This window comes from Apis florea, unplaced genomic scaffold, assembly GCF_048593485.1.
Source record: "Apis florea isolate Af1SG1 unplaced genomic scaffold, ASM4859348v1 contig_2190_pilon, whole genome shotgun sequence".
NCBI classification, from domain to species: Eukaryota; Metazoa; Arthropoda; class Insecta; order Hymenoptera; family Apidae; genus Apis; species Apis florea.
This window is the reverse complement of record NW_028256541.1, coordinates 722,602-748,596: the sequence shown is the minus strand read 5'-3', so window position 1 is coordinate 748,596 and position 25,995 is coordinate 722,602. Positions and strand designations below refer to the sequence as shown.

Genomic DNA, 25,995 nt, shown 5'->3' with positions numbered 1-25,995 from the left:
CTGGTTATGATGTTACATCTACACAAGTTGAACTAATTATCTAAATGTTATCATTCAGATTTGCATATTTGCTTACGAACCATTAATCATGTCGAAACAAAAACAATCTCAATTATATTTACTTAAATACAATTAATAACAATTTATGATCATTTATTATATTTAAATGTATAAATTTGTATATTTTAATTCTAGGAAAAAATAAAAATCTATACATTCGAGCACATTGGCTCAATATATAGAGATAACATGAAATAGCATGCTTAGAAATATTGTATTCTAATTAGTCGAACAATATGAATCAATAGATTGTTAATTGAAGTTAATTATTATAAAATATACTTTCGTTTGTTTATCGAGTAATTACATATAATACAGTTAAGTGGTAATCAATAATAGGTCAAATGTTTGAAATTCAACGTTTTCAGGGATTGTGTATTCGTCTATGTATGCAGTTTTAGAAGCTTTTATGTGGCGCTCCAACTTTAACATAATCATAAGGTCTTCAGATCTTTGTATTCAGATATAGCACTTTTCTAAGAAATTTCAGAATGCTTAGAAGTAGAATGTATATCTTGTTATATATTTTGCTATATTTTTGTTATTAGGTTTTCGTGCTTGCTTTTCTCATCGTGCAATATTATATGAATAGAGTAATATAAACAATTTTTTTAATTAAGAAATTATACTGTATCCTATATTTATATCTATATCTATATCTATATCCATAGAATTAGAAAGTGGATATAGGAATACAGCTAACCTCGAATTCCTTTCAGCAAAAATCCTCCTCACCAATGCAATAGTAATTTTGAATATATGATTGTTTGCGTACTTGTAATTTACAAATATTTTTACATATCCATTATTGCTATACTAAAATTATATATTTAAATTTAAATTTCATAAAACAATCAAAACATGATAAATAATTTTTACGGTCAAATTCGGATTCAGCATACGAAAATACGTAAATCATTCCATTCTCAAACAACAAAATCTGTAATTTGTTTGATTATACTTATGCTATTATTTTGTTGCACTTATTTTTCTTATAAATAGTAATTCACATTCTTAATAAAAGTGTAACTAAGAGGGAAAGAATTAATGATTCTATTGGAAAGATAGTTTTCAAAAATGGATCCTCCTGGAGACCGTGTTGGAATAAGAGCCATGATTTTCAATCGCTTTTTCGGTGGTTGGCATAAATGTGATTTATGAAATAATCACTGCTATTATATTTAGAACTATTGAGAGTCTGGAACAATCGTAAATTATTATTAAGAAATTGGAACTCAAAACTATTCAGAATGCTAAAGCTATTCAAAAGTAATAGAAATTAGAGCTATCATAACCGTTTCATAAATCAGTGTTTGGCTTTTGTTCTTAACAATGAAAAGAGATAAATTCGATTAAAACGAAAGATATCTTGATCTTTTGCTCTAAATGAATTTTATTTTATAGAAATATAATAGAGTTGTCTTTTAATGTATCACTCGTCGAATTATTACAACTTGTATGATTAAGAGCATGTTGGATGATATTTCCCTTTTTTTGTATTCATCAGATTGTTGATTAAGAGTGTAACAGAACGACAGAGATAATTAATGGTTTACTTTGTTATTCTGGATGGAATGATCTCGTTGTTTCATGTTAGATGGTTTGATGAGAATGTTTGTGAAATTTGTGAAGTTAGTTTTTATGAAACTTTAGGATTTATAAAAAGGAAACTACATTCGATTTTATATGAAATCTTTATATTGATATCTAGATTAAGAATTATTAATTTTTTTCTTTAAGATGCGTTTTTTAAAAATATCAATGATGAGGAAAATAAATATTACGTTCTATTTGTATAATTAATTTGTTACTTTATCCATTTTCTGTATTAATTATTTTTCATTCTATTAATATTGTACTAGATTCTAATTTATTAAAAAAAACTTTGCAGGAAAGAATTTTTTTAAAAATCTTAAGAAATGATTTCATCTCTTATGAACATTTAAGATATTTAATATTTGAGATTTCATCTTAATATATTTATAAGTACAGGTCTTAAATAGTTCTATCCTTTCCTAATTTTAATCCAATAATAAAATTACAGAATGTTAGCATATTTATAGATTAATTTTAGAAATCAAAATGAATATAAAAATTAATGTACAAGAATTTTGATTGAGTTTTTATCAAATTATAAGCAATTTAAGATAAAATGAAAACAGAATGTGATGAAATTAAAACTATCTATTTTTTCTCATGTTTCATTTTATTTAACGCGAATCAATTGATTATAATTTAATAAATAAACGTTAACTAACATTTTTATATATTAATTTTTATTTTTATTTTACAATCGACTCTTCAAAGATATTTCATGAATATATTAAAAATCTATATTTAATAATCGATAGAATGTAATTTTGCATTTATTTTTATCACATTTCTATTTTGTTTTTTATAATTATCTCATACTAAATTTTTTATAGTAAATCAAAAATTTTATAAAAGATTTTAATTACTCGGATTTATGCAATTGTTTTTGGTTAAAATTTCAAAGTATGAAGCTTGTTTAGAAGCATTTCAACATAATAATTAACTTGTAATTAACTTCATCAAGATCAAATGACATGTTAATTTTAGTTTAATAAGAAGCACTTAAGAATTTTCAATTTTTTTTCATTTATTCTTATATTTTAAAATATTTTTCATATTATGTATTTTATTTATAATGTTATTATATTGAATTTAATGTTATGAAATCTTATATATATATGATTCTTTCTTTTTTTAAAATGAAGATAATGAAAATATATTATTTTCATACGAATATTTAATTATTATTCCATCAATTAAAATTCTTTATATTTCCTTATGATATTCAAAGAATGTATTGAATTATATAACGAGCTTTCTGTGCAACTATAAACTGAAACTATCTCACAAGATTAGTCCAAAATCCATTTAAGTTTCTCTTTGACAGTGTGGATACTGTCGATATTGAAGGAAGATCATTGGCCAAAGATTAATGTAAAGACCATGAATAATTATGTTTGGTATGTTTGCAATAAAGTGACGTCAAAGGTAATATGTTACGATGAACTTCTTGCGGCTTCGAAAGTTTGGGAGTTCATACTGTTAATAATAAATATAATTATTTTAATTCACGCAGACCAGAAAGATCGAAGAGATGGTTTTATGAATGAGTCTGTATAAACTCACGACAAAATTAAAACAAGTACGACAAAATTAAAACAAGTATAATGTGGTTAAATTAATTATTTTAACAAAACGTATATAAAAAAATGAAAGTATGAAGAATTATTTAAATATGGTTTACAAAGACGAATCGAAAATTTAATTATTTTTCTTAAAAGGATACGTACGCAAATATAAACGCTTTGGGAATTTCGACACTATTTCATTTCAACTTATTTATTTACTTATTTATTTTATGTTATTATATAAGAAATTATTTTAAAAAAATAGAATGTATTTAAAAAAATAATAAAATAAAAAAGACTTCTCGAATATTTTAGGATAGGATAATTTTTTAATATGTTATATTCTCAATCGAATATATAATTACAACTGAAGATCAATTATATCAAGTCGACATCCTGTCAACTTTTGATTCTTTGCAATTTCTATTCCTTGATCAGTAATTTTCAAGATAAATTCATTATTTTAATTAATTTGAAAAATATAGCATTTATAAGAAGTAAAATATTTTTATATCTGAATTATCATTTTGGTATTACGAGTTTTTATTTTTTTTTTTGAATACGGTTGTTTTAATATTTTTATTAATTTCTTTTTTATAAAATAAAAATATCTAAAATTCAAATTTAAGATTATAAATCTTTTATTTAATTTTCTCAAATCTGATCTCAGTTTTTCAAAATCATATCTTATATTTTTCATTTTTATTCTTTCGTGCGAACATAAATCCTATATAATTGTATCATATTTTATGAAACACTTCTTTTTCATTACGTCATTATAAAATCGGTATCTTGCATCTTATTAGAATTTCTTCTGTTCCTTCAAAGAACCAGTATGAAAATATAAAATAACAAACTTCTTAACTTTCATTATATAAATATTATTTTCCATCATTCCATTTTTGCAATATCTTTCTCATATTTCGCTTCGCGTATTACAAAGTAAAATTTGTTCTGTGAAACATCTTATTACAAAGAATTGTTTGGATATTTAACTTATCGAATCTCTTGTAAATAATTGAATCTTTTGTATTCACAAAGGGTAAGCAGCGATAACAAATACGTGGGAGCACAAAGAAGCCTTTATGGAAACCTTAATTCGAGAGGAATTTTAAAAATGGATATTTCTATTATTGATCGAAATTAGATATTAAATAGATTCTTTTTTTATCAAATAATTAAGAATGTTTTCGAGTTTTAACGGAAAAATAAAATATAAAGAAACGAATTTTTATTGTTTATCAAAATAATTATTATTATTCTGCTTAATCGAAGAAAGTTATAATTATTGATTTTATAAAAATCACGATTTTAAGAAATAAAATATATATATAATACTTCTTCAACACTATTTTTAATTTTAGGATTAAATAATGGAGATTAAATATTGAAATTGATTGATGCATAAAAAATATAAAAAATTTTTAGATATAATACAATTATAGGCTAAAAATCATGAAAACCTGCAAATTTGAGCATTTTCAATAATTTATAATAATGTCTCATAACAACATTAACCATAATTTTGATCAAAATTTTGTCCACATATAACTTGCTTAAAGGCATTTTAAATTAATAATCTAATAAAAATAAAATTTTTTGTTTTAATAATTGTGCAATAAAAATCTTTTTCAACATCTCAAAAAAAATTCAAATTATTTAATCCAACTTTTAAAAAATTGGAAATATAGAATATCCGAATATTATCATTCACTATGTTCTAAAACTAGCATATAAGAATAGATTCCTTCATTTCTTTAATTTTAGATTTCCTTCTAGTTTTCTCTAGAAATGATGTTTTTAAAGTTGTCTCCTTCGTTACCATTGTGAATTAAGCGAAAAAACGTTTAAATTTAGCTTATTCTTATATACTATTATATATTATATTTATATATCTTATGTACTGTAACTAATTCGAAAATTTCATTACAGTGCAATTGTGAAATCTAAGGATTTCGACGAAACTTCTATGGTACGCATCACCGTTCTTCTGAACTTTGTAATTAGTTTTACAATATGATGGATTAAGGAATAATTCTTGCGAGAAATTCTTCTTAAGCAAATTATCATTATCGTGTCAATTAATATTAAATTGAAGAGAAGAAAGAAATAACTTTTTGATGAACAATAAATTCAAATAAGTGAATTAAGTAACTCATTTATCAACACATCAAATTTTCATACTTATTCATCATTTAATAATATTGACATTGGTATAGGCAAGATCTTTTTAAAAGATCTGGTACAAAAACAAGCTATACTATGATATATTATATTATATAATATAATATTATTAATTTTTATAAAAAATATTTCATAAAAAGATATACAAATAAAAACTGCATAAATAATACTGTAATTTTTTAGTAAGTTAGTAAATTTATTACGAAAGTGCATTCGAAATGCATTCAAGAATATATCTCGGAAAATATTTTGAATTTTATTTTCTATATGTTTTGAAAATTGAAATCAAACAAAAGAAGCTTCGTAAAATTATTTTTATTATAAAATTTTATTTAAAGCTATTTTACTTGATAGAACATATGTTTTTTATTCATATTAATTTGAGGAATTTTTAAATTTATCGAATAATTTTATAAATAACTAATGGAAAGTTATTTTTATATATCTTCTATTTTATTACTATTTTTTTATGATTTATATTTTTTCTTGTAAACATAATATATAGCTAATAATAATATAAAAATTATATCTTTTAATTTTGTCATTCTTTGAAATCACATTTATGTATAATATTAAGTAAAAATTTCGTGGCATAATTCTTTTGTGCAGAAATTAAAATATAATAAAAAAAATTATTCATATATGTATAATATAGATAAGAATTTTATTATATAATTATAAATCAATAGATAATAATTAAACACCAATAGATGCTAGAATTTAATTAATTTAATTAAAAATCTTATTTTTCAATACATTATGACATAACTTCCTTTTGTCTTGGATTTGTCTATGCATGATTAAAACACATATCTATAAGCAATTTTTGAATAACATAAGTATTTTAAAAATTCGTATAACATAGTCAAAAATTATGCTAATTTTTGAAATACTTATTTTTGTCTCAGTTTTTAAAGTTTATTGTTTACAATTCTAAGAAGAATTATTTTTTACATTTTACTAAAATTTTACACTTACTGCATTCCTTATTAGAATCATAAAAGCTTTTCTAAAATTATAAGTTAAAAATTTATTTAATTAAAAAAGAACTTATTAATATATATACTAGCCAATTTTACCGATTTGATTGATTTTGATATATTGGAAAGGAACATATTAATAAATAAGTGATGTCATTTATTTCTATTATCAATGATAATTTTTTTTTAAATTCAGATCATCAGCATAATTAGAATAAAATTTGTTTAGTATTTTTAATAACATAGAAATTAATCATATTTGTATAATTCTAAATCTCATATAATATTGTTTTAAATAACACGGAATTAATTATTCATATTATTCAATGATTATACATACTGTATATATTATGTTATTAATGACAAAGAGAGTATGATAAAATGAGAGAAAGATAAACATTTGTTGTCTGCAAATAACAAGCGATCATACTTTGAAATATTTAGGTTAGTAGCAAAATGATACGAACTCGTATCAATGTGTTATTAATTGAACGTACTTCCATTAAAATATACATATATAATGTTGTGAATATGCCGATATATATCAATCAGATGTCGCGCCGTTTCGATGCGGTATTATTAAATGAGTTTTAAGCAAATTATAGAAATGGAATTAAAATTTAATAAGTTGCGAAAACGATATTTAAATGATTTTTATAATTTTACGTTCACAGCTATGTTTAAAATTTGTCATAAAAATTAATTTTTCTATTTTTATAAAATATATTTTAATAGTTATTTTATTATTATTTTATTATATTTTATTTTCAATATCTTCAATTTATATTTTCTTTCATATTACAATTTATAGAAAGTTAAGTATTTCCAAAAATATTTTAGAATAAGAAATAAAAATATAAAAAGTTTGCTACAATTTGCCTAATTAAAATTTTTAAATTATTTTATTTTCGAATTAGCAGATATTATTATATTGCATAAAGAATAAAATAATGAAAATATTTTATTATTAAAAAAATTCTTAGTATTTTCATCGTTGATTTTTTTATGAATATTTCTTAGTTTCTAAACATCTATATATATTTCAGCTATTTTTATATTTCTATAGAAAAATTGTAGATACATTGTTCATATGGACGCTCAATCTATCGATCTGTTTCTTAGAAACAGATAGAAGTTCTTATTGAAACGTAAAGTCTTTCGTAATGGAATAACTTACAATTAAAAATATAAATCCATAGAAACTTTCAAGTTCAAACAATTTACTGACTTTGATTACATTTTATGTAAAAATTGAATACATAAAATGTTTGTCCTTATTTCTATATTTTTATATGAAAATTATTTATAAAAAAAATTTTTTACTAATAAGAAGTATAACATTTTTCTTTAAATTTTATATTGACAAATGAAATAAATTAAATAAAAAGAATAATAATTTTCTTATTAGCACAATTTATAAAATTTTTTTTTTATACTTTTAATATAAAAACAAAAAAAATATTTCCATGATGAAAGATTTCGACAATTATTTTACAAATTTCATATCTTAAATGCTTAATATAATTAAAATCTACTAGATATATGGAAATAAAATATATTTTCCATATGAAAAATTTTAACAATAATTATTTTTTAAATTTTGAATTCTTAAAATATTATTATATTATTAAACAATTAATATAATATTTCGTTATAATATAATAACATTGTTAAATGGAAAGGAGACATAGTTTAATAGAAATAGAAAATTTTCGTTTCATAACATTTTAAATCATTTTTTTTCTATCGAACCAATTGATGAATTGATCATGTTCGAAAGATTGTTCGAGAGAAATCCCACATTTATCGCATCATTAATGCATCATTGATTAAGACATTTTCTACACATCTATTTCCTGGATTATATTGTATAATTATGCAATTTCCGATCGATTCGATGAACTAAAGAGTTTAATTTTGATAGCGATCGACATAACATCGAATATCGTTTTAATAATATTCAAATACGTAATTTAAACGGTTTATATCAGTGGTGATATTTCAACATTAAAGTATAATTAAAAATAGGATGAAACATTAAATAGGAATGTTTGAAATGATAAGTGACCATATGTATATCGAGTTTTTCTCGAAACCCTTGAATTTGAAGATAAATTATTCACATGCTTATACCAGGTATCCTGGTACTTCATTTTGATAAAATATTTCAGTAAATTTATATTAAAATCCTCAAAATACACATGTGCGCTCGAGAATTTAACGAATTTAGCAAATTGTACATCTCTTTTATTATTACGAATATATAGGATAATTTCATTTTACTTATATATAAATATATAAATATATAAATTTATATATAATATTATTATAAATTTACATAGAACGTGATAAATATCCACATAAAGATGAATTCAATATTTTTTTTTTTGACTTTTTTTTTATTTATAATTGCTTACTTTCTAACAATTATAATAATATAAAGTAAGTAATAATATTTAAAATAATATAGAAATATTTTATAAATAATTTAAAAACATTTGTTATGTTTTAAATCAAAACGTCTTATACAGAAGATGAAAATGAAAATTTAATAATTTAATACTTAACGTTTATTTATTATCAGTTATATTAAAATAAATTTCAATATTATCGTTTTTTTAATATTAATTGTAAATTTATCGTTTGAAAAATCAATAATTTTGTTTTTATTTGTTATATAAGAGTTCATAATATTATTTTCTATATATATGTAATATGAGATGTAAGATTAAAAAAAAATTTAAATAGAAAATATCAAGATTGATTGCTCATAACAGTAACTTCAATCATTAATTAAATTGTACTTACATATATTACATATGCAGAGACAACAGCAGCAGAAAAAATGATTTTTATTTTGCCAATTATTTGTTTCTGATATTATGATATTGAAAAACTAATAAATAGTATCAAAAAATTGTGAAACTATGTGAATAAATATTTTTTCTTAGATTTTATCTTTTAATACTTTATCTATACTAATTATTTATAAATATTAAATTAATATTTTAAAATTTGCTTGTTAAACTACTTATTGCAATAGTATAGTTTTTTTGTATATAAATTATTTAAATTAAAATCATAAAAGATATTGCAGTCAAAATAAGTGTTTGATAATATTCTAATATCTATAGTTTAAATTTTATATTTAAGTTTTTATTTCTATAAAGATTTAAAATATTATTTCATTGAGAAAAGCAATTTTTATATTGCTTAAATTTATATTTAATTATTTAAAAAAAATCTTTAGTTTATTATTAAAATGTGATTTTATGAAGAAAAATAATTAATATTTTATAATTTTTTTGATATTTTATTATTTTATTTTAACTAAAATTATAATTTTTTAATAATATTTTTATAATTATTTCTAAGTTCGATCATGGTACTAGTTAATTAACATAAAAGATGTAAAAAAAAAAATAACATTAAAATATTTCTATTGTTATTTCATTAAATCATCTTTAATTATTTATTTAAATAATCGAATTTTATTAAATACAACAACTCTTATAATTATATTTTTATTAAAAATCGAAAAGTAAAAAATTGGTCTAATTCTATTATAATATGTCATTTTTAATTTAGAAAGATTATTATCTCGAAAACTTAACTCGATTAAAAAAAAATATTTTAAATAAAATTTTAATTATTCGATTTTATTATTAATTATTTGATATTGAACATTATTTAATTTCCGTCAAAAAATCGAAATTCAATAAAAAATTGTTATTTATAAAAACTAATTTATTTAGCGATTAGATAGTACAATATAGCTGTATGATTTTGACTCTTATATCTTTCGTTTAAAATATTTTTTCTCATAAAATATAATATTTGATTTTGGTATTTCGTTAATAAAAAAGGCATCAAACTAATGTATCCTTTAATTTATTTTTATTTTTATCCTATAATCAATTTAGCAAAAAATTGAAAATAAATAATAATAACAATAATCACTAATTCTATCATCAATATATTATTTTTTATAATTTTTTATTATTATATTATATTATATTTTATTATAATTTTCCGCTATAATATTTTGTTTATTATTTTATTTCTATTCGTCGTGTGTTAAATCATTTTAAAAATCTAGATTGAGAGAATAAAATTAATTTAAAAGGAAAAAAAATTTTGAAAAAATTTTCTATTTCTTGTATAATAATGTTTTGAAGAAGTAAGTATTTATATGTATGAATATCTAGTTTTACTTTGCATGAGATTGTATTTGGTATGTATATATGAATATGTAAATCTACATACAAAAAGAAAAGCTAACGAGATATCTTGGCACGATTTATATTTTTTTTTTTGTTTTTTGATGTTAGATTCGAGATTTTGGATTCATCTATTCATAAATTGTATGGAAATTTCGAGAAATTCTAATACATGGAATACGTGAATATTTTTTTTAAATACACTTGTATACATAAATAATATACAAGTGAATTTAAAAAAAAAAATAATAAAAATTGCTTCGAGAGATTCCTTATCCTTCGTATCAAATAAAAAATTTAATCATTTTCTCAATATCAATCAAATTTTCTCAATATTACATTAATATGTATTTATATTAACTTGAATTAATTAAAATTTTAATTTTCATTATTATAGTCATCCCAAAAAATATATTTACAAACTCAAAAAATATTAATATTTTGTTTCTAAATTGAAAATAAGAGTTAAATGAATTAAATAATTAATTGATAATGTTTAACATCTAAATAAACATAAATTTAAATTTAAAATATGAAATTCTTATAAAATTCAAATTCAAAATTTTTATTTTTATTTATTAAAAAAATAAGAAATTTGTAGTAGTCTTGTGGTTATTTAGTAAAAATTTTTTCCTAAAAATTTAATTAATTATATTTTAAATTCTTTTTTGATAATGTCTTTTAAAATAGCAATCTATATTTATTATATTTTTATTATATTTTATTATATTACTATATTTTTATTTATTATGAATTAAGTAAAAGTATATTATATAAATTAAGTAAAAGAGCATTATTTTGATTATCATAATATATTTTTCAATTACTTTAATTACTTTAAAAAATTTTTTAACAATTTTATAGTATTTCTGTATTAAAATCAACAATTTATTGCAAAATAAATGAGTTCCAAAAATTAATTTTTTTAATAATTTCATTAAATTCTATAATTAAATATTCATAAATCCTTCCTATATCTTTTATAAATTATAAATTGCATATATAACTAACTTATTAATATAATACGAGCATCAACATCTTCGTTAAAAATGAGTTTAACAATTATAGGAATAATATGTTTTGTTTTTTAATAAAAGTATCTAGATATATATATAAATATATATGTATATAAATTTTAAAAACTCTTAAAGTGCTCTTTAAAAAAAAAGAAGAATTTCCAACATTGCATAAAAAATTGAAAATAAAATAAATAATTCATATTTTAATATAAATTCTCAAAAGATGTAAAAATGGAAATAAAGATAGTAATGTTTGTCATGAATTTTTCTAACAATAAGATTTAGTATATTGCTTAAATTTATAATTAAAAATAATTTATCAATGCCTAAAATAGAACTACTTTAAAGATATTAAACAAATACTATTCATTATTTATAACAATTTAATATTAGAAAAAATTAAAAAAAGAATATTAAGTTTACAATTTTATAATTAAAAAGTAATTAAAAAGAATATAATCTATGATTATATTTATGATTATATTCTTTTATCTCGATTAATATAGCTTATATTAAAATTATTTCTGTTAAAATTATATATATACAAAGTAATTTTTATATTCGTTCATATTCAGTATTAATACATTCATAATAAATATATAATCTTTGCATATTGCAATATTTTTTCATAAAATTGTTGTAGTATAATATTGTATAAAATGTATAAATATTATTATAAAACTAAAAATTAAAATTAAGACTTAAAATAGATGAGCGAATTTTGTGTTGGGAGTTCGTTTTTTTTATATACATGTTTTAGTAATATATTAAATTATAGATATAGAAAGTACATATGAGTAAACATGTTGTAATTTCTTTTATATTCGTAGTAAATAAAAATTAACGGTTGTTTTCCACCATAACATACATATTTCTGTATTAAATTTATATATATTTATATTTGGACATTATAATTTAAAAAACAATATTTTTATTTACTATTGATACAAATGATCATTATTTAATTCATTATTTTGCCAATACATGAACATATATTTTTATTTAGTAAAAAATATAAAAGAGGAAAAATAAATTATTAACAATTGAGCTTAAAAAATAGAAAAAATTGATCAACTGTACAATTCTGATTATAAATTATTTAACACTTTTTATATTTTTAATATTATCATAAATTTTATATTTTTTCAAAAAATAGTTTTAATGGTTGAAAAATTACATTAATTGTATGAAAAGTTAAAAAGTCATTTAATAGAAAGCATGATAGTTCTAAACATTGGTATAAAATGTACATTTATTTTATAAAAACAAAGTGTTAAGAAAAAGTCATTAAGAAATAAGTCCAGAAGTCGTTAAAAAATATTATAAAATTTGTTGATATTTTTACATCTTTAAAACTGAATTAGTGAATTGATTAGTAATTTTCATAATATCGAATGCAATACATGTGTTATATTTTTATTATAATTTCGAAAATATTTAATTACATATATTTAATTTAATACAATTACAATTATTTATAATTTTTTCACTTTATCTATTATTTATTCTCGATTCAGGATATAAAAGAATATAAAAATAATTTAAGTATTAATTGTTTTTCTTCTAAATTTTAGTTTTTAACATAAAAAAAATAAAGAACTTGGTAACCTATATTTCTTCTGTGCAAAGAATAAAGATAGAAAGTCATGAGACTTGTAGAATATTCTAAAAATTCATTAATTTATGATTATTAATTCGTTTAAATAAATATATAGAGATGTAAATGTATATAGATATAATATATTTATTCTTTTATCTGATATATTTTTCGATATTTAGTATCAATTGTAACAACAAAAATAACATTAAAATATATAATTGTATTTTATTTGATATTTAATATTAATTTAATATTATTGATATTATAAAAGTTAAAAGAAAAGAATTGTTTTCAATATTCTATGTTTATATCATATAACATATTTTATGTTTGAAAAATTAAATAAAATTTCAAATGAAAAAATTTTCTATTTTATTTGTTACTTATATTTATATAAATCTTTTTTATAATTGTAATATAATTAAATTAAGAAATCTTATAAATCAAAATTAAAAGAAAATTTTTTTCAAATTTATATATCATTTTATTTCATTATAAGAATATATCTTTATAAGAAATATATCTTTATTATAATATATCTTCATTTCTATAAATTTTATATCTTATTCAGCTTTGTATTCTATAAAATAATTTTTTATCATTATGTACAGCAAATCGTGAGAAATACTAAATTTATTCAATCTCTTCATTATATCAGTTAATCAGAATTTGCTAATAGGAATTTTTATAATTACTCTTATAAACTTGAATTCTTTTCAATCATTCGATTAAAAAATAAAGATATATTCTATATAATATTCTATATCTCTATTCTTTTCAGATTTTTAATTCTTATAATAAAATTTCTCTATAACTAACTAGAATAATATTTTATACATTTTTATAAAATAATATTTTTACTTTAATTATTTATATTTATAATTTATAATCCTTCCATTAAACTTTGTAATATCTTATAATCTCTATATAATCTCTATATGATTTCTATATAATCAAAAATATTTTTCAATATTTATATATTGAATTATACGCTCTTACATATTAATCTTTATTTAATCTTTATTTATAATAGCTATAGCATACTCATTCTTAAATATTCTTATATTTCGTTCAACTAATCCACTAACATAAGAACTAAACCAAAATTAACTTATGAAGCGACTAGACAACTTGAATTTTGTTTTCAATAATTTCAGTATTTTCAATAATTTAATAATAATTTATGACCATGTATATTCCCTTTCAAATCCTATAATCTAATTAACGTTTTTCAAATCCTGTAATCTAATTAAAATATAACATCAATGATCATTTCATAAGTCTTACTTACAAGCCTAATGCTTTGCGACGGATCGCCATAAAAGCAATCGCAAGAATCTTGATCTCTAAGCACTGTGATGCGACTCCTTCAAAATCTTTCTCCAATGCGACTATTGGTTTCTCTAATCTTTTCTTAGTTTGTATTTTCATGAAAAATATTGGAAGAATAATTGGAGGAAAAACCAAGACTTGCGACATTATTCAAAATCAGATAGAATTTAGCACAGATACATCAGAATATAATTACAATCAAATCAGCATTACAATTAATAATCAATCAGCTGCAAATAGTTAGAATAAATCATCATTCGTCCATTCCAAGCTCATAATACAAATAATTGTACAGTTCTACAACTATAGGTGATTCTTTAAATAATACCATTCAAGCATTCAATTTGTGCAACATTTAAAATGATTAAGTTAGATTTTAATAATACTCATTAATCAAGATAAAACCTCTACACATTCTATATTCTATTTTATAAAATATTACTTTCTTATATTACCGCCTTCTTATTAAACTTTTATAATATAATAGTTTAATATAAGTAACAAATCTGAGGATTTATATTTCAAATAGATTGATATATTTTTATTTTATCACTAACGAATCACATTGTGGTTACATTTAAATTTATATAGCTAGATATTAATTTATAAATACATATTTAAAAATTCCTATTTAAAAATTAGGATAAAAGAAATAAAGTATAGAGTAAGATTTACACGTATATAATTGAATTTGAAAAGAAAAGAAATGGTCTTAATTTAGCAAGCTATAAAATTCTTTCAATTAAAATTCTCAATATTTTTAATAAAAAAATACAGATACGCGAATCAAAACAAGCTGCAAAACAAAAATCATAATAATCGGTTTTCAATTTAAGCAAATCACGCTGTGATTTAATCGCTTTCTCTCTGTTTCTCGATTTCTCTCAGTTCTCGGCTCTGAAACGTATCGCTTTTATCAGTGAACAATAACGTTGAAACTCAATGATGCATATATTTTATACATATATATCACTGTAATAACCTCGTACTTTTTGCGATGAAAATGCTCGGCAACGTGATAAATATAAATAAGGGTTACGAGCGTGATGGTATCGCGCGATGTGTAAGATTATCCTAAATTAAACTGTACGTTTTGTACAGTGGTTTTGCAGTTTAATTACTGTTATAACCTCATTTCGTTTTGTCGCTGAATATTTCTAGTATGTCAATTTTTCGTGGATGTCAATTATTAATATAGTTGACCGATATATATAATCTGTTATGATTTATTTCAATGAAATGTAATATTTGTTAAGGTTAATTTTAATTTATATTAATCCTTTGTCCGATTTGTCATGACGAACATTAGATAAAATCTTTATTGAAGTATTGAAAATATAGAATATCATTTCCTAATATAAAAGGATAAATATAAAATAAAATTTTTTGTTTTTGAATTTAATTTACAAAATTATCAAGTTTTGTTTTGTTTTTGAGAAAATTAGAAAAATTATTTTTTGTTTAATATAATAGTTTATAAGTAGCAAATCTGAGGATTCAGATTAAATTTCAAATAGTATATAGATTAATATATTTTTATTTTATCACTAAAGAATTACATTATGATTATATTTAAATTTATATAGTTAGATATTAATATTTTAAATAAATAAACTATGTTTATGTGTTTATATGATAAAACAAACTTGCCATCGATTGTTCTTCATTGTAAATGCAATAACAACTATGTTTATTATGTTTACAATAGCAATTTGATCAGATATTGTCGTTTGTGAGAAAAAATAGAATACTTTCGCATGGTTGACATGAAAATAATTCTGACTGATTGGTATCGTTTATTTATTTCTCATCGGTATACAGTATTGTAGAAATAATGCAAAAGAAGATAAATTTACATATAAAATATAAAGTTAAACAAAAATGTGAAGTATAAGTCAATGTTGACAATTTGCAAATGCATGTTCATTTGCATACAACTTCATCTATGCGTATAACAATGAAAAAATATTCTATATTATTTGTTTCCTGAAATAATTTTCACTTGATATTTATTTTTTTCTTATTTTCATTTATTAAATTATTGCATATGCAATATCATATTTTCAATTAAAATTTTAATCTTATGTAAGATATTTTATAGGTCTAAGTTCAATTATAATTCTTAAGCAATAAGCTCTTAAAAATAAAATTTTATAGAATAAATGAAATGATTTTAAATAATATATCACTTGGTATATGTATGCAAAAAAAATCCATAAAATTCGTAATCATTTTTTTTTTAAATAAAACATTATTATTATTGATTATATATTTTTTTATATATATCAATTAAAACATTGTTATTCTCTTTATAGAAAAATATGAATATTTATATCATTTGATTAATTTAAAAGATATTAACTTTAATTGTATAATATATATTCTGTGAAATTATAAACATGCAATTTTTCCTTTATGAGCTAAATTTTGCAAATATAAAATTAAACACTCTTTTAAATTTTAACTAATTTTTGACACAAATTTTTTCTTACATTTTTGTAATAATAAAATGCATCAATATTAATATATAAAAAATATATGGTACTATTAAAAAAAAATAGGTATGATATTGAATCTTCAAATTGTAATTTAATAAATTACGTTCTTACAATTTGTATCATAATATTTTGAATATATACTTTATAATAAAAGATTCTTTAGTTTTCATTCGTTCCTGCAATTTCATTTTTATGATATATTACTTTACCTATATATTACAAGATGTTTATTGATTTTAATGTACAAAATTTGCTACCGTTACGCTCTATAAGTTAGATATCATCAAATTGATGTCCTAAGCAGCAAATTCGGTAATCCAACAATTTAAACGTTAAATTCATCGATTTCTACATCTATTGTATCGATGTCTAATCCAATTTCATCGAATTTTGATTTAGACCTCTTATTATCGTTGTACTATGATGAAGAATTTTTAGAAAAATCTTTAAAAAAGAATATATCTTATATTAGTATCGACTTTCTTTTTCTATGAATGTAACGATGTTTTTCTAAATGGAATCATTTTTCTTTATTTTATTATTGATTCATTATAACAATCTGTGTGAAAAAATATTAAAATATAATATTAAAGAATCAACGATTTATAAGATATTTCAACTTTCTTATGAAGAAGATTTTCAAATTTCCTATCAATATTGTCAAAAAGTATTTCATAATTCGTTTTTTCATTTTTTCTTTAACATAATTGAAGTACTCATTGTTCATATTATTATAAAAAAATTCGTCCTTGTTACATTCATGATACATATTAATATATTATTATATATTTTCAGTTTAAAAAATTTTTATTTTACAATAAAACAAGAAAATATATTTACATTTTATATATTAACATTAATTTTTGTATCAAATTCCGCGTAAAATAAATATGAATATGATATTAATTTGTTTGTAATAAAATTAGCAAATTATAAATTTAATAAGATTTGGCATTTCTTATGTGTTTATATTAGTATCTACATGTATTTATAAGAAATATGAAATATTTATAAATCTGATTGTTTATATATTGTAATATATAGATTTCTAATATGAATGTTTTCACAATTGTTTGTAAGAATTATTGTAAGTCGATCTAAAAGTAAAAAAGTATAAAATAAAAAAAAGTAAAAAAAATATAAGATTTCATTTAAAAAAAGTTTATTTTCATTTTTTAGATATATCGTTACATATAAAAAAAAGTAAACTTATAAAAAAATAGATCTTCCTACATTCAGTTTGTTCCTTTTTCTTAAAACTATTTTATATTACTTACCGAATGTCTCTTTCGAAATATAATCTATTTATGAAAACCATCTTGGTATTTAGATGAATATTTTATCTAAAAAGAAATTACAATATCTTTATCTTATCTAATAAGTATTTTATTAATAAAATAATTTAAAAATTTTTTAATAAAATATTTTATTAAAATTATTGCTTTTATTGAACTGATTAGGAATAAAATTTTACTAATACATCCCATTATATATATATAGTTATTTTCGTATTTAAATAAAAGATAATTTAGAATACAATAAAAACAAAAATTAATATTAATATATTAAAGAAAATAATTCATATAAATAAAATTCTACATTAAAGATTCATATAATTACTACATTTTTTTACGATGAAAAAAATAATTGTAAAAACAATAAAATCCAATAAAATCTATCTTTTTAACAATTTGATATTATATGATTCTGTTAATTTATGATAAATAGAATTATTTTTTTATAATAAAGAATTTATATGTATATATCTATATATAATTTTAATTTCAATATATAATATAAGTACAATATAAACTACGAAGGCTTTAACTATTAAAACTTAAAGAAAATGCTTTATAATATTGCTCTTCTTATTTATATTAATTTATTTATTTAGCAAAATATTTTATTCTAATATTATTTAATAATAAAATAATATGCAAATAATAAGAGTAAATTAATAGGTAAAGATTTTTTTATACTTATTGTTTTTTTCTATAGTCGTTTTAATAATTTTAATTTTTAATTTTTAAAGAAAATAAATGTTTCTTTTTTTATTTATTTCATTTTTAATTTCCAATATATTGAAATTATAATTTAATTAATTTCTTATTATTAAAAAATTTTAAAAGTGGAATGTTAAAATAACCTTACAAAATAATGAAAATAAAAAAAAGAAAATTGCTATGGGTTTCAAAAACCATTTGTGCTTTTTGTGCTTCATTGTTTCCTTATCGAATATTGTTATTTGAATATTTGCAGTATACTCAATATGCACTATGCACCATACACTATATACCTTGTTCAATATATTTTATCAAATTTTTTTGCAAAGGGCATGTATTATATAATTGATATATCACAAAAACTTGATTATTTATCATATGGCACACTAATAAAGCAAACCTAAAATTGGTTCTATTTAAAAAAAAAAAAAATATTTTTATTCCTAAAATAATGTACAATGGTTCACAAAAATATTTGAATATTGATTTATAGATTTTAGAAATTTATTTAATCTGAAAATTTTGATATAAATGAAAGTTTGTTTGTATATAGGGCACAATAAATTAATATAAAATAATTTTTTCATTAACAAATCTTTTTAAGAGGGATGAAATCAATTTCCAATGTTTCAGTATATTTTCATTTTAAATACAATTTTGAAAAATTTTATTTTACAGCAGGATAATAAAGGATTAAATTCTAAACATTTTATAATTTAAAAAAAGTTATGTTTAAAAAATAAAAAATATAAGAAATTAAAGATTAATTTTATTTTCATAAAATAATATTATTTATAATATTTTGATAAAATAATCGCTCTATATATAATACATAAATTTTCTACATATTCATAAAGTTTCATTAAAAATAAAAAATTGATTGTTAACATTTCATTAAAAAAGTGTTCAAATATTTTTTGTGAACTACTGCACTTTTTTCAACAATCTAAATGTATTTTATAATGGGCAAAATATATATTTTTCATATAATAAATAATAAATTTTTATAATATTATGCAATAAAAAATATTCTTATTTTATTTTATTTTATTTTTTTTTTTTTAATTTTTTTTTTATTTTTTTTTTTATTTTTTTTTTTTTAGGCAATACTTATCGCCTTGGTGCTCGGCAGTATCATCGTCGGGACTGTGATCGGTAACATTCTGGTTTGCGTCGCCGTGTTCCTCGTTAGGAAGCTGCGAAGGCCTTGCAACTATCTCTTGGTTAGCCTTGCAGTTAGCGATCTCTGCGTTGCTCTTCTGGTAATGCCGATGGCGTTGCTCTACGAGATTTCCGGTAATTGGTCCTTCGGCGCAATTATGTGCGACCTTTGGGTTAGCTTCGACGTACTCAGTTGCACGGCCAGCATCCTGAATCTCTGCATGATCTCTGTGGACCGGTGAGTAGTCTTCATCTAGAAATTTTCTACGAAAATTGAGTTTTGAGAATGATCGTGACTTTGATAAAGTAAATTAGGTGTTTTAATTGAAAGATCAAATTTTAAATTATTATAATTAGGATAGAATTAACGGATCGTTTGATGCGATTATAATAATTGTTTTTAGTTTTAAGTATGGATATTAAAGTTATGTGATATATAATAGCGTTATATAAATACAATAAAAGAAATAAAATACATTCTTGAATTAATTTTCCTTTTTTTCCTCATTCTTTCTAATTTATTTCCGTAATGTTGATTCCATAAAATAAATATTATTCGATTTTTTACATTTGTAATATTATTAATTATTTTCATTTGTTTGTTATTTTCAATCTGTCAAAATTTTAAATTCATGAAAAAAAATTCATTGTTACGAAGAAAAAATAATCGTATTAAAAAATTTTAATATTGTCAACTTTACGTATTTTATATATATTTTTTATAAATCGAACACAATTTATCTTAATTTATTACAATACAATATCGAAAATGAAAATAAAAATAAAATTATTTAAGAAGATTACAATTAATTATTAATAATAATTATTTATTTTTTTCTTATTATAATAATATCAAAGTATAATAATAATTTATAAATTACTTTTTCTTTGTTTTTATTATTATAGAATAATGATTTTAGAAATTATTATAAAATTGATGATATTTTCTTTTTTCGTTTTTTTATAAAAATATTTAAAACTTTATATAATCAAATTGCTTCGAAAGTGGTTCACAAAAAAAAAAACACAGAGTTCTAAGCTAGAATTATGTTTCAGAAATATACAATAAAAATTATTGTTTGATCGTATAAACGATCATTTCGAAGAACGAATAAAAACTAGACCACAAGTTTCTGGTTCCAAGTATCACATTCTAATGCAGAGTTTCATCGAACCAGAAATGGAGAGAATAAATAATTCCGTGACATATATTTTCTTTACACTTGGTACATATTTATGTATGAACTTGTAATAATGCACGAGGAAAAATTACGCGAAGAAAAAAATAGGACAGAATTTACAAAGAAAATTTAAAAAGAATAAAAATTATTACAATTATGAAAATTATACAATTATTTTCTAATAATAAAAAAAATTTATTTCTAATTTTTCACATTTACTGCGCAAATAATAATTTCTGTAAAATTAATTTTTAAGATGATATACGAGCTTTGAATTTTTGTTTGTTTTTTTAAACTATTACATATTTAATATATTTTTTTATTTTATAATATCTATCTTTATTAATCTTTATTAATATACCAATTTTCTTCAATCTTATTAAACAAATATTGTTAAACAAATTTAGTAATATTTTAAAATAAATATATAAAATGATTTATTCTAAATGAACAAATTAAGTATAATTAATTAATACTTATACGATGATATTTTGTAATTGATTCAATAAAGATTATAAACATTTTCGATTATACAAACATAACATATAAAAATTTGAAAAAATACAATTTTTTTATGATAAATATAATTATTAACTGATAAAAACGATTTTTACTGAATTCTTTAGAATTTTCACGTACTTCGTCAAATTAATACATGTTTACATATCATGTTTATATAATTTTTATTGTTAGTGATTATTTATCGGGATCGAGTGTGACTTGAGCCGCTATCAAAGTAAAACATACCTATAAGTGAACGTTATCTCCGTCTCGTGATTGTTTACATAAAACGTGATATCTAATATTTTTTAAATAATGTCTAAAGAAATATTTACAAAAATAATAAATAATAAAGCATAAACAATAATAAATAATAAACAAATTATTAAATAAATTTTCAATATATAAATAAAAATAATATCTTATTATTCTCTTAATAAACAATTTATTTATTTATAGAAAGAAAAATTCATTATATTATCGTTCATAAGAGATTTCTAAACTCTACATAGTTTTTGATGAATCACTAACAGCAATATTAAGAAATAACCGGTAATAGTGTTCGTACATGGCCAAAAAATATAATATATATAAAAATGCTCATTGTCCTTTATTCCGAATTTCTTCATTCAAGAAATAAACATTATTGCAAAATGTTTTGTTAAAAATTAATAAATAAATAATATTTAATTTTTAAATAATTTACCATATTTCAAAGAACATTCTTTTTATTTTTTATACAAATTTTAAATATGCATTAATTCAAACATAAATACTATACTATAGAAAGTTTTGTTGTTTAATATTAGAATTCGTGAAAAAAAAAGGAATTTTATCCTTATGTTTTATTCCGTCCTAATATACATGTTACATTTATATTCATTTCGCTTCATCAAAGTGAATATCATCGAAAACATTGCGAACATTGGTTTATCTTGCTGACATAGATTCTGTGCCATAACGAAGCCGTTGAAATACGGGGTAAAAAGGACACCACGAAGAATGATCGTCTACGTCAGCCTTGTTTGGCTAGGGGCAGCCTGCATTAGTCTGCCACCATTGTTGATTATGGGAAATGAGCACACTTATTCTGAGACTGGACCATCCCATTGCGTTGTCTGCCAGAATTTCTTCTACCAGATTTACGCCACGCTTGGGAGCTTCTATATACCTTTATTCGTGATGATTCAGGTAAGATATCGCCTACTTTACATATCTATATGGGTATACTTAGTAAAAGTGGATACAATTTATGAAAGTATCTCGATATATTTTCGTTTTTTATAGTTAGAAATTATTTTAAGTATAAAAATAAATTAATATTATTTTGTTGTTTTGGTTATTTATGATTTGTTCTAGTTATTAGATATTTTAATATAAAAAATAGTTTACAAATAGGTTACAAGTATTTGAACTTTTTTTTTTAAATTTTCTTAAGCTGAGAATCTTAAGAGATTTTTAATGAATATTCATATTATGAACTGCATAGAGCATTTTTTTCAGTGAAAAATATTTTGGAGAAAATAAAATTCACTTCAAAGTTTTAGTTTTTTATACTTTTAATATATTTTCATCTGGGAATTTTTTTCAATATCTACATCTTATACTAATTGTAAGTAATAATAACATTTTTAAAAAGTTCAGATGCATATTTTTATTATTAACACTTTTATTTTTTAATAAAAAAAAAAATTCTTGGATAAATTGTCATTTAAATATTATCAATTAATTTTAATTATATATATCAATATCTATAAAACTTTCTCATTCGACATAGTAACATAATAAGTTAAAAAAGATATAAAAGTACGCATCAATTACAACACCTAACAAGATTTGATTTTTCTATTTCGATGTGTTCTATATCGATTGTTTTCTATATCTAAGTCATTAATAATTTAAAGAAATGGAAATATTTATTCTTTGGTAAAAACTTAATTGTATTCTGAATTGTTCTTTAATGTTTCTCTATTTTTTAATGTTTTGCATGAAATATAATATTGTATATTAATATTTATATTGATTTTACTTTTATTATAACATGTATTATTCTTATTTTAATTAATTGCCAATTCTTTATTGCAAAACATTTTCGATTTATTTGTATATCTTTGAATTTTATGAAATTTTTAAGTTTTTTATATATTTTTTCATATATTTTATTCTTTAATTATTTCAAAAGCATCATATATTTTCATATCATTTGAAAGCATTATTAATTTTTGTTTCTTTGACATTCAGCTAATTGATCCATTCGTTATTATAATGATGTTTATATATAAATGATAATTTTAAACCATAAATTTGATCTCTGAAATTTTAAACAAACCTTCACAAATGTATTCACAAATAGATTTACAAATGTACATTTGTTATTTCGTATATGTATACCATTCCATATTTCATCGTATATTTAACATACCATAAAACACGTTTCGCTAATTTTAATTATTCCTGTGTGTTGACTGTGAAAGCTAAATCTAATTGTGTTTGTAAGATATATTATTTTATCTATATAGTTCTCTATATAGCTTGTTTTTCATTACTTCTTTTTCTTTTATTGTTTAAAACGTTAAAATGCATATTTTTCTTTTCGTGTTTTAATTATTTTTATAACTTTTTAATTTTTCATTCCAAGTTTTTTTATTAAACTTTTTACATAATTCTTTTAATTTAGTTTCATGAATCCCATTGATTTATTTTTTTTTTAAATTTTGATTTTTAATGTATTGTTAATTAATTCTATATTTTTCATTTAAAATTTGTTCTATAATATCTTTTCAATTTCGTTTAATGTTTTTATATTTCTCAATGTTATTAATAAATCATCAAATTATATAATTATGATTATTTTTTTATTTTCTTTTTTTTTTAATATGAACACAAAATGCATATTTGTTTACATTTCATAGATATTAGTGTTATTCATTGTTTAACTGTTTTAAACTAAAATAATTAATGATTTATTTAGACAAATTTTATTTTTATATTCTTCATCCAAATAAATAATTATTCCATCTAAAATCGCTTAGCTTTTTTTTATATAGATAATATAATTATATTCATTTAATAAATATGTAATTTTTCACACATGCAATTAAAAATGCTCGAAATAATCGTTTCAGTTTTTGCCACAGATGCAAAAATTTTATCGTAATTAATTCCTCTTCGTTATTCGTATCTATATGTAACTAACTTTATCGTGCATCTTTTTATGCTATTATGTTGTTTATATTTAATTTTAAATATTCATTTCATATACAGTTTTTTTATTTTTATAAAAGTTTATCAACTTCCAAGTTTCATTTTCAATAAAAAAAAAACCTCATATTCAGATTCCATAGCGATTAATTATAAATTTTTATCTTTTCATTTTAATATTTATTTTATTGTTTATAAGTTTAAACATTTAATATCATTTGTTATATTATGAAATAATTTTCTCGGTTTAGTTCGTCTGTTTTTAATTCTTGATCTTTTTTAATCTCTCATTTCTCGTGTTGATATCATCCTTACTATCCAACTCCGAATTTTTTATTCTGAATCATATATTTTTTGCTGTTCCTATTATTTTTTTTTTTTTATTTTTTAGAGTCATTAGTTGTTTGTTCGTATAGCTTATTAAATTTTATATTATGTTTTTAATATTTACATTGATGCTTTGTATTTTTTAATTCTTTAAAAAAAGCAAATATCTCTTTGTTTTATTAGTTTTGATTCCAAAACTCTAGAAATATTTTACATTCTTCAGAATAGTAGTAATAGTATTAATATATATAATTCTTCAAAATACTCTTCAATCTATTAATATAATTATAATAATTTACTATATTTAATTTCTTCTATTACATTTCCTCTAGATTATCAAATTTTTCTCCTCTGTTATATATGTGACTAATTGCAATATTTAAGCACTATTTTGAGAATTTCACTGCTTCAGCATTTAAGTCAATAGGCATTGCATCTTTTACATTTTTATATTTCCTCATTATTTCTTAAAATTTCTTTTATGATTTCAATTTTTTTGTATCTTTGCTTTTTACATTTGAAATAGTTATTTAGTATTTTAATATCCAATTTAAATCTCAATTGGAT

General features: G+C 19.9%; 1 protein-coding gene across 2 annotated transcripts in view; it reads left to right on the top strand.

Moving 5' to 3' along the window:
- 5-HT7 (5-hydroxytryptamine receptor 7) overlaps nucleotides 1-25,995 on the top strand; it is a 244,495-nt gene that overhangs the window by 601 nt on the left and 217,899 nt on the right. For both annotated transcript variants that reach the window (XM_086915893.1, XM_086915896.1), the window contains exons 2-3: nucleotides 20,161-20,456; nucleotides 22,848-23,091. In XM_086915893.1, the coding sequence (XP_086772019.1) occupies nucleotides 20,161-20,456; nucleotides 22,848-23,091 (540 nt within the window). The remainder of the gene's footprint in view (nucleotides 1-20,160; nucleotides 20,457-22,847; nucleotides 23,092-25,995) is intronic.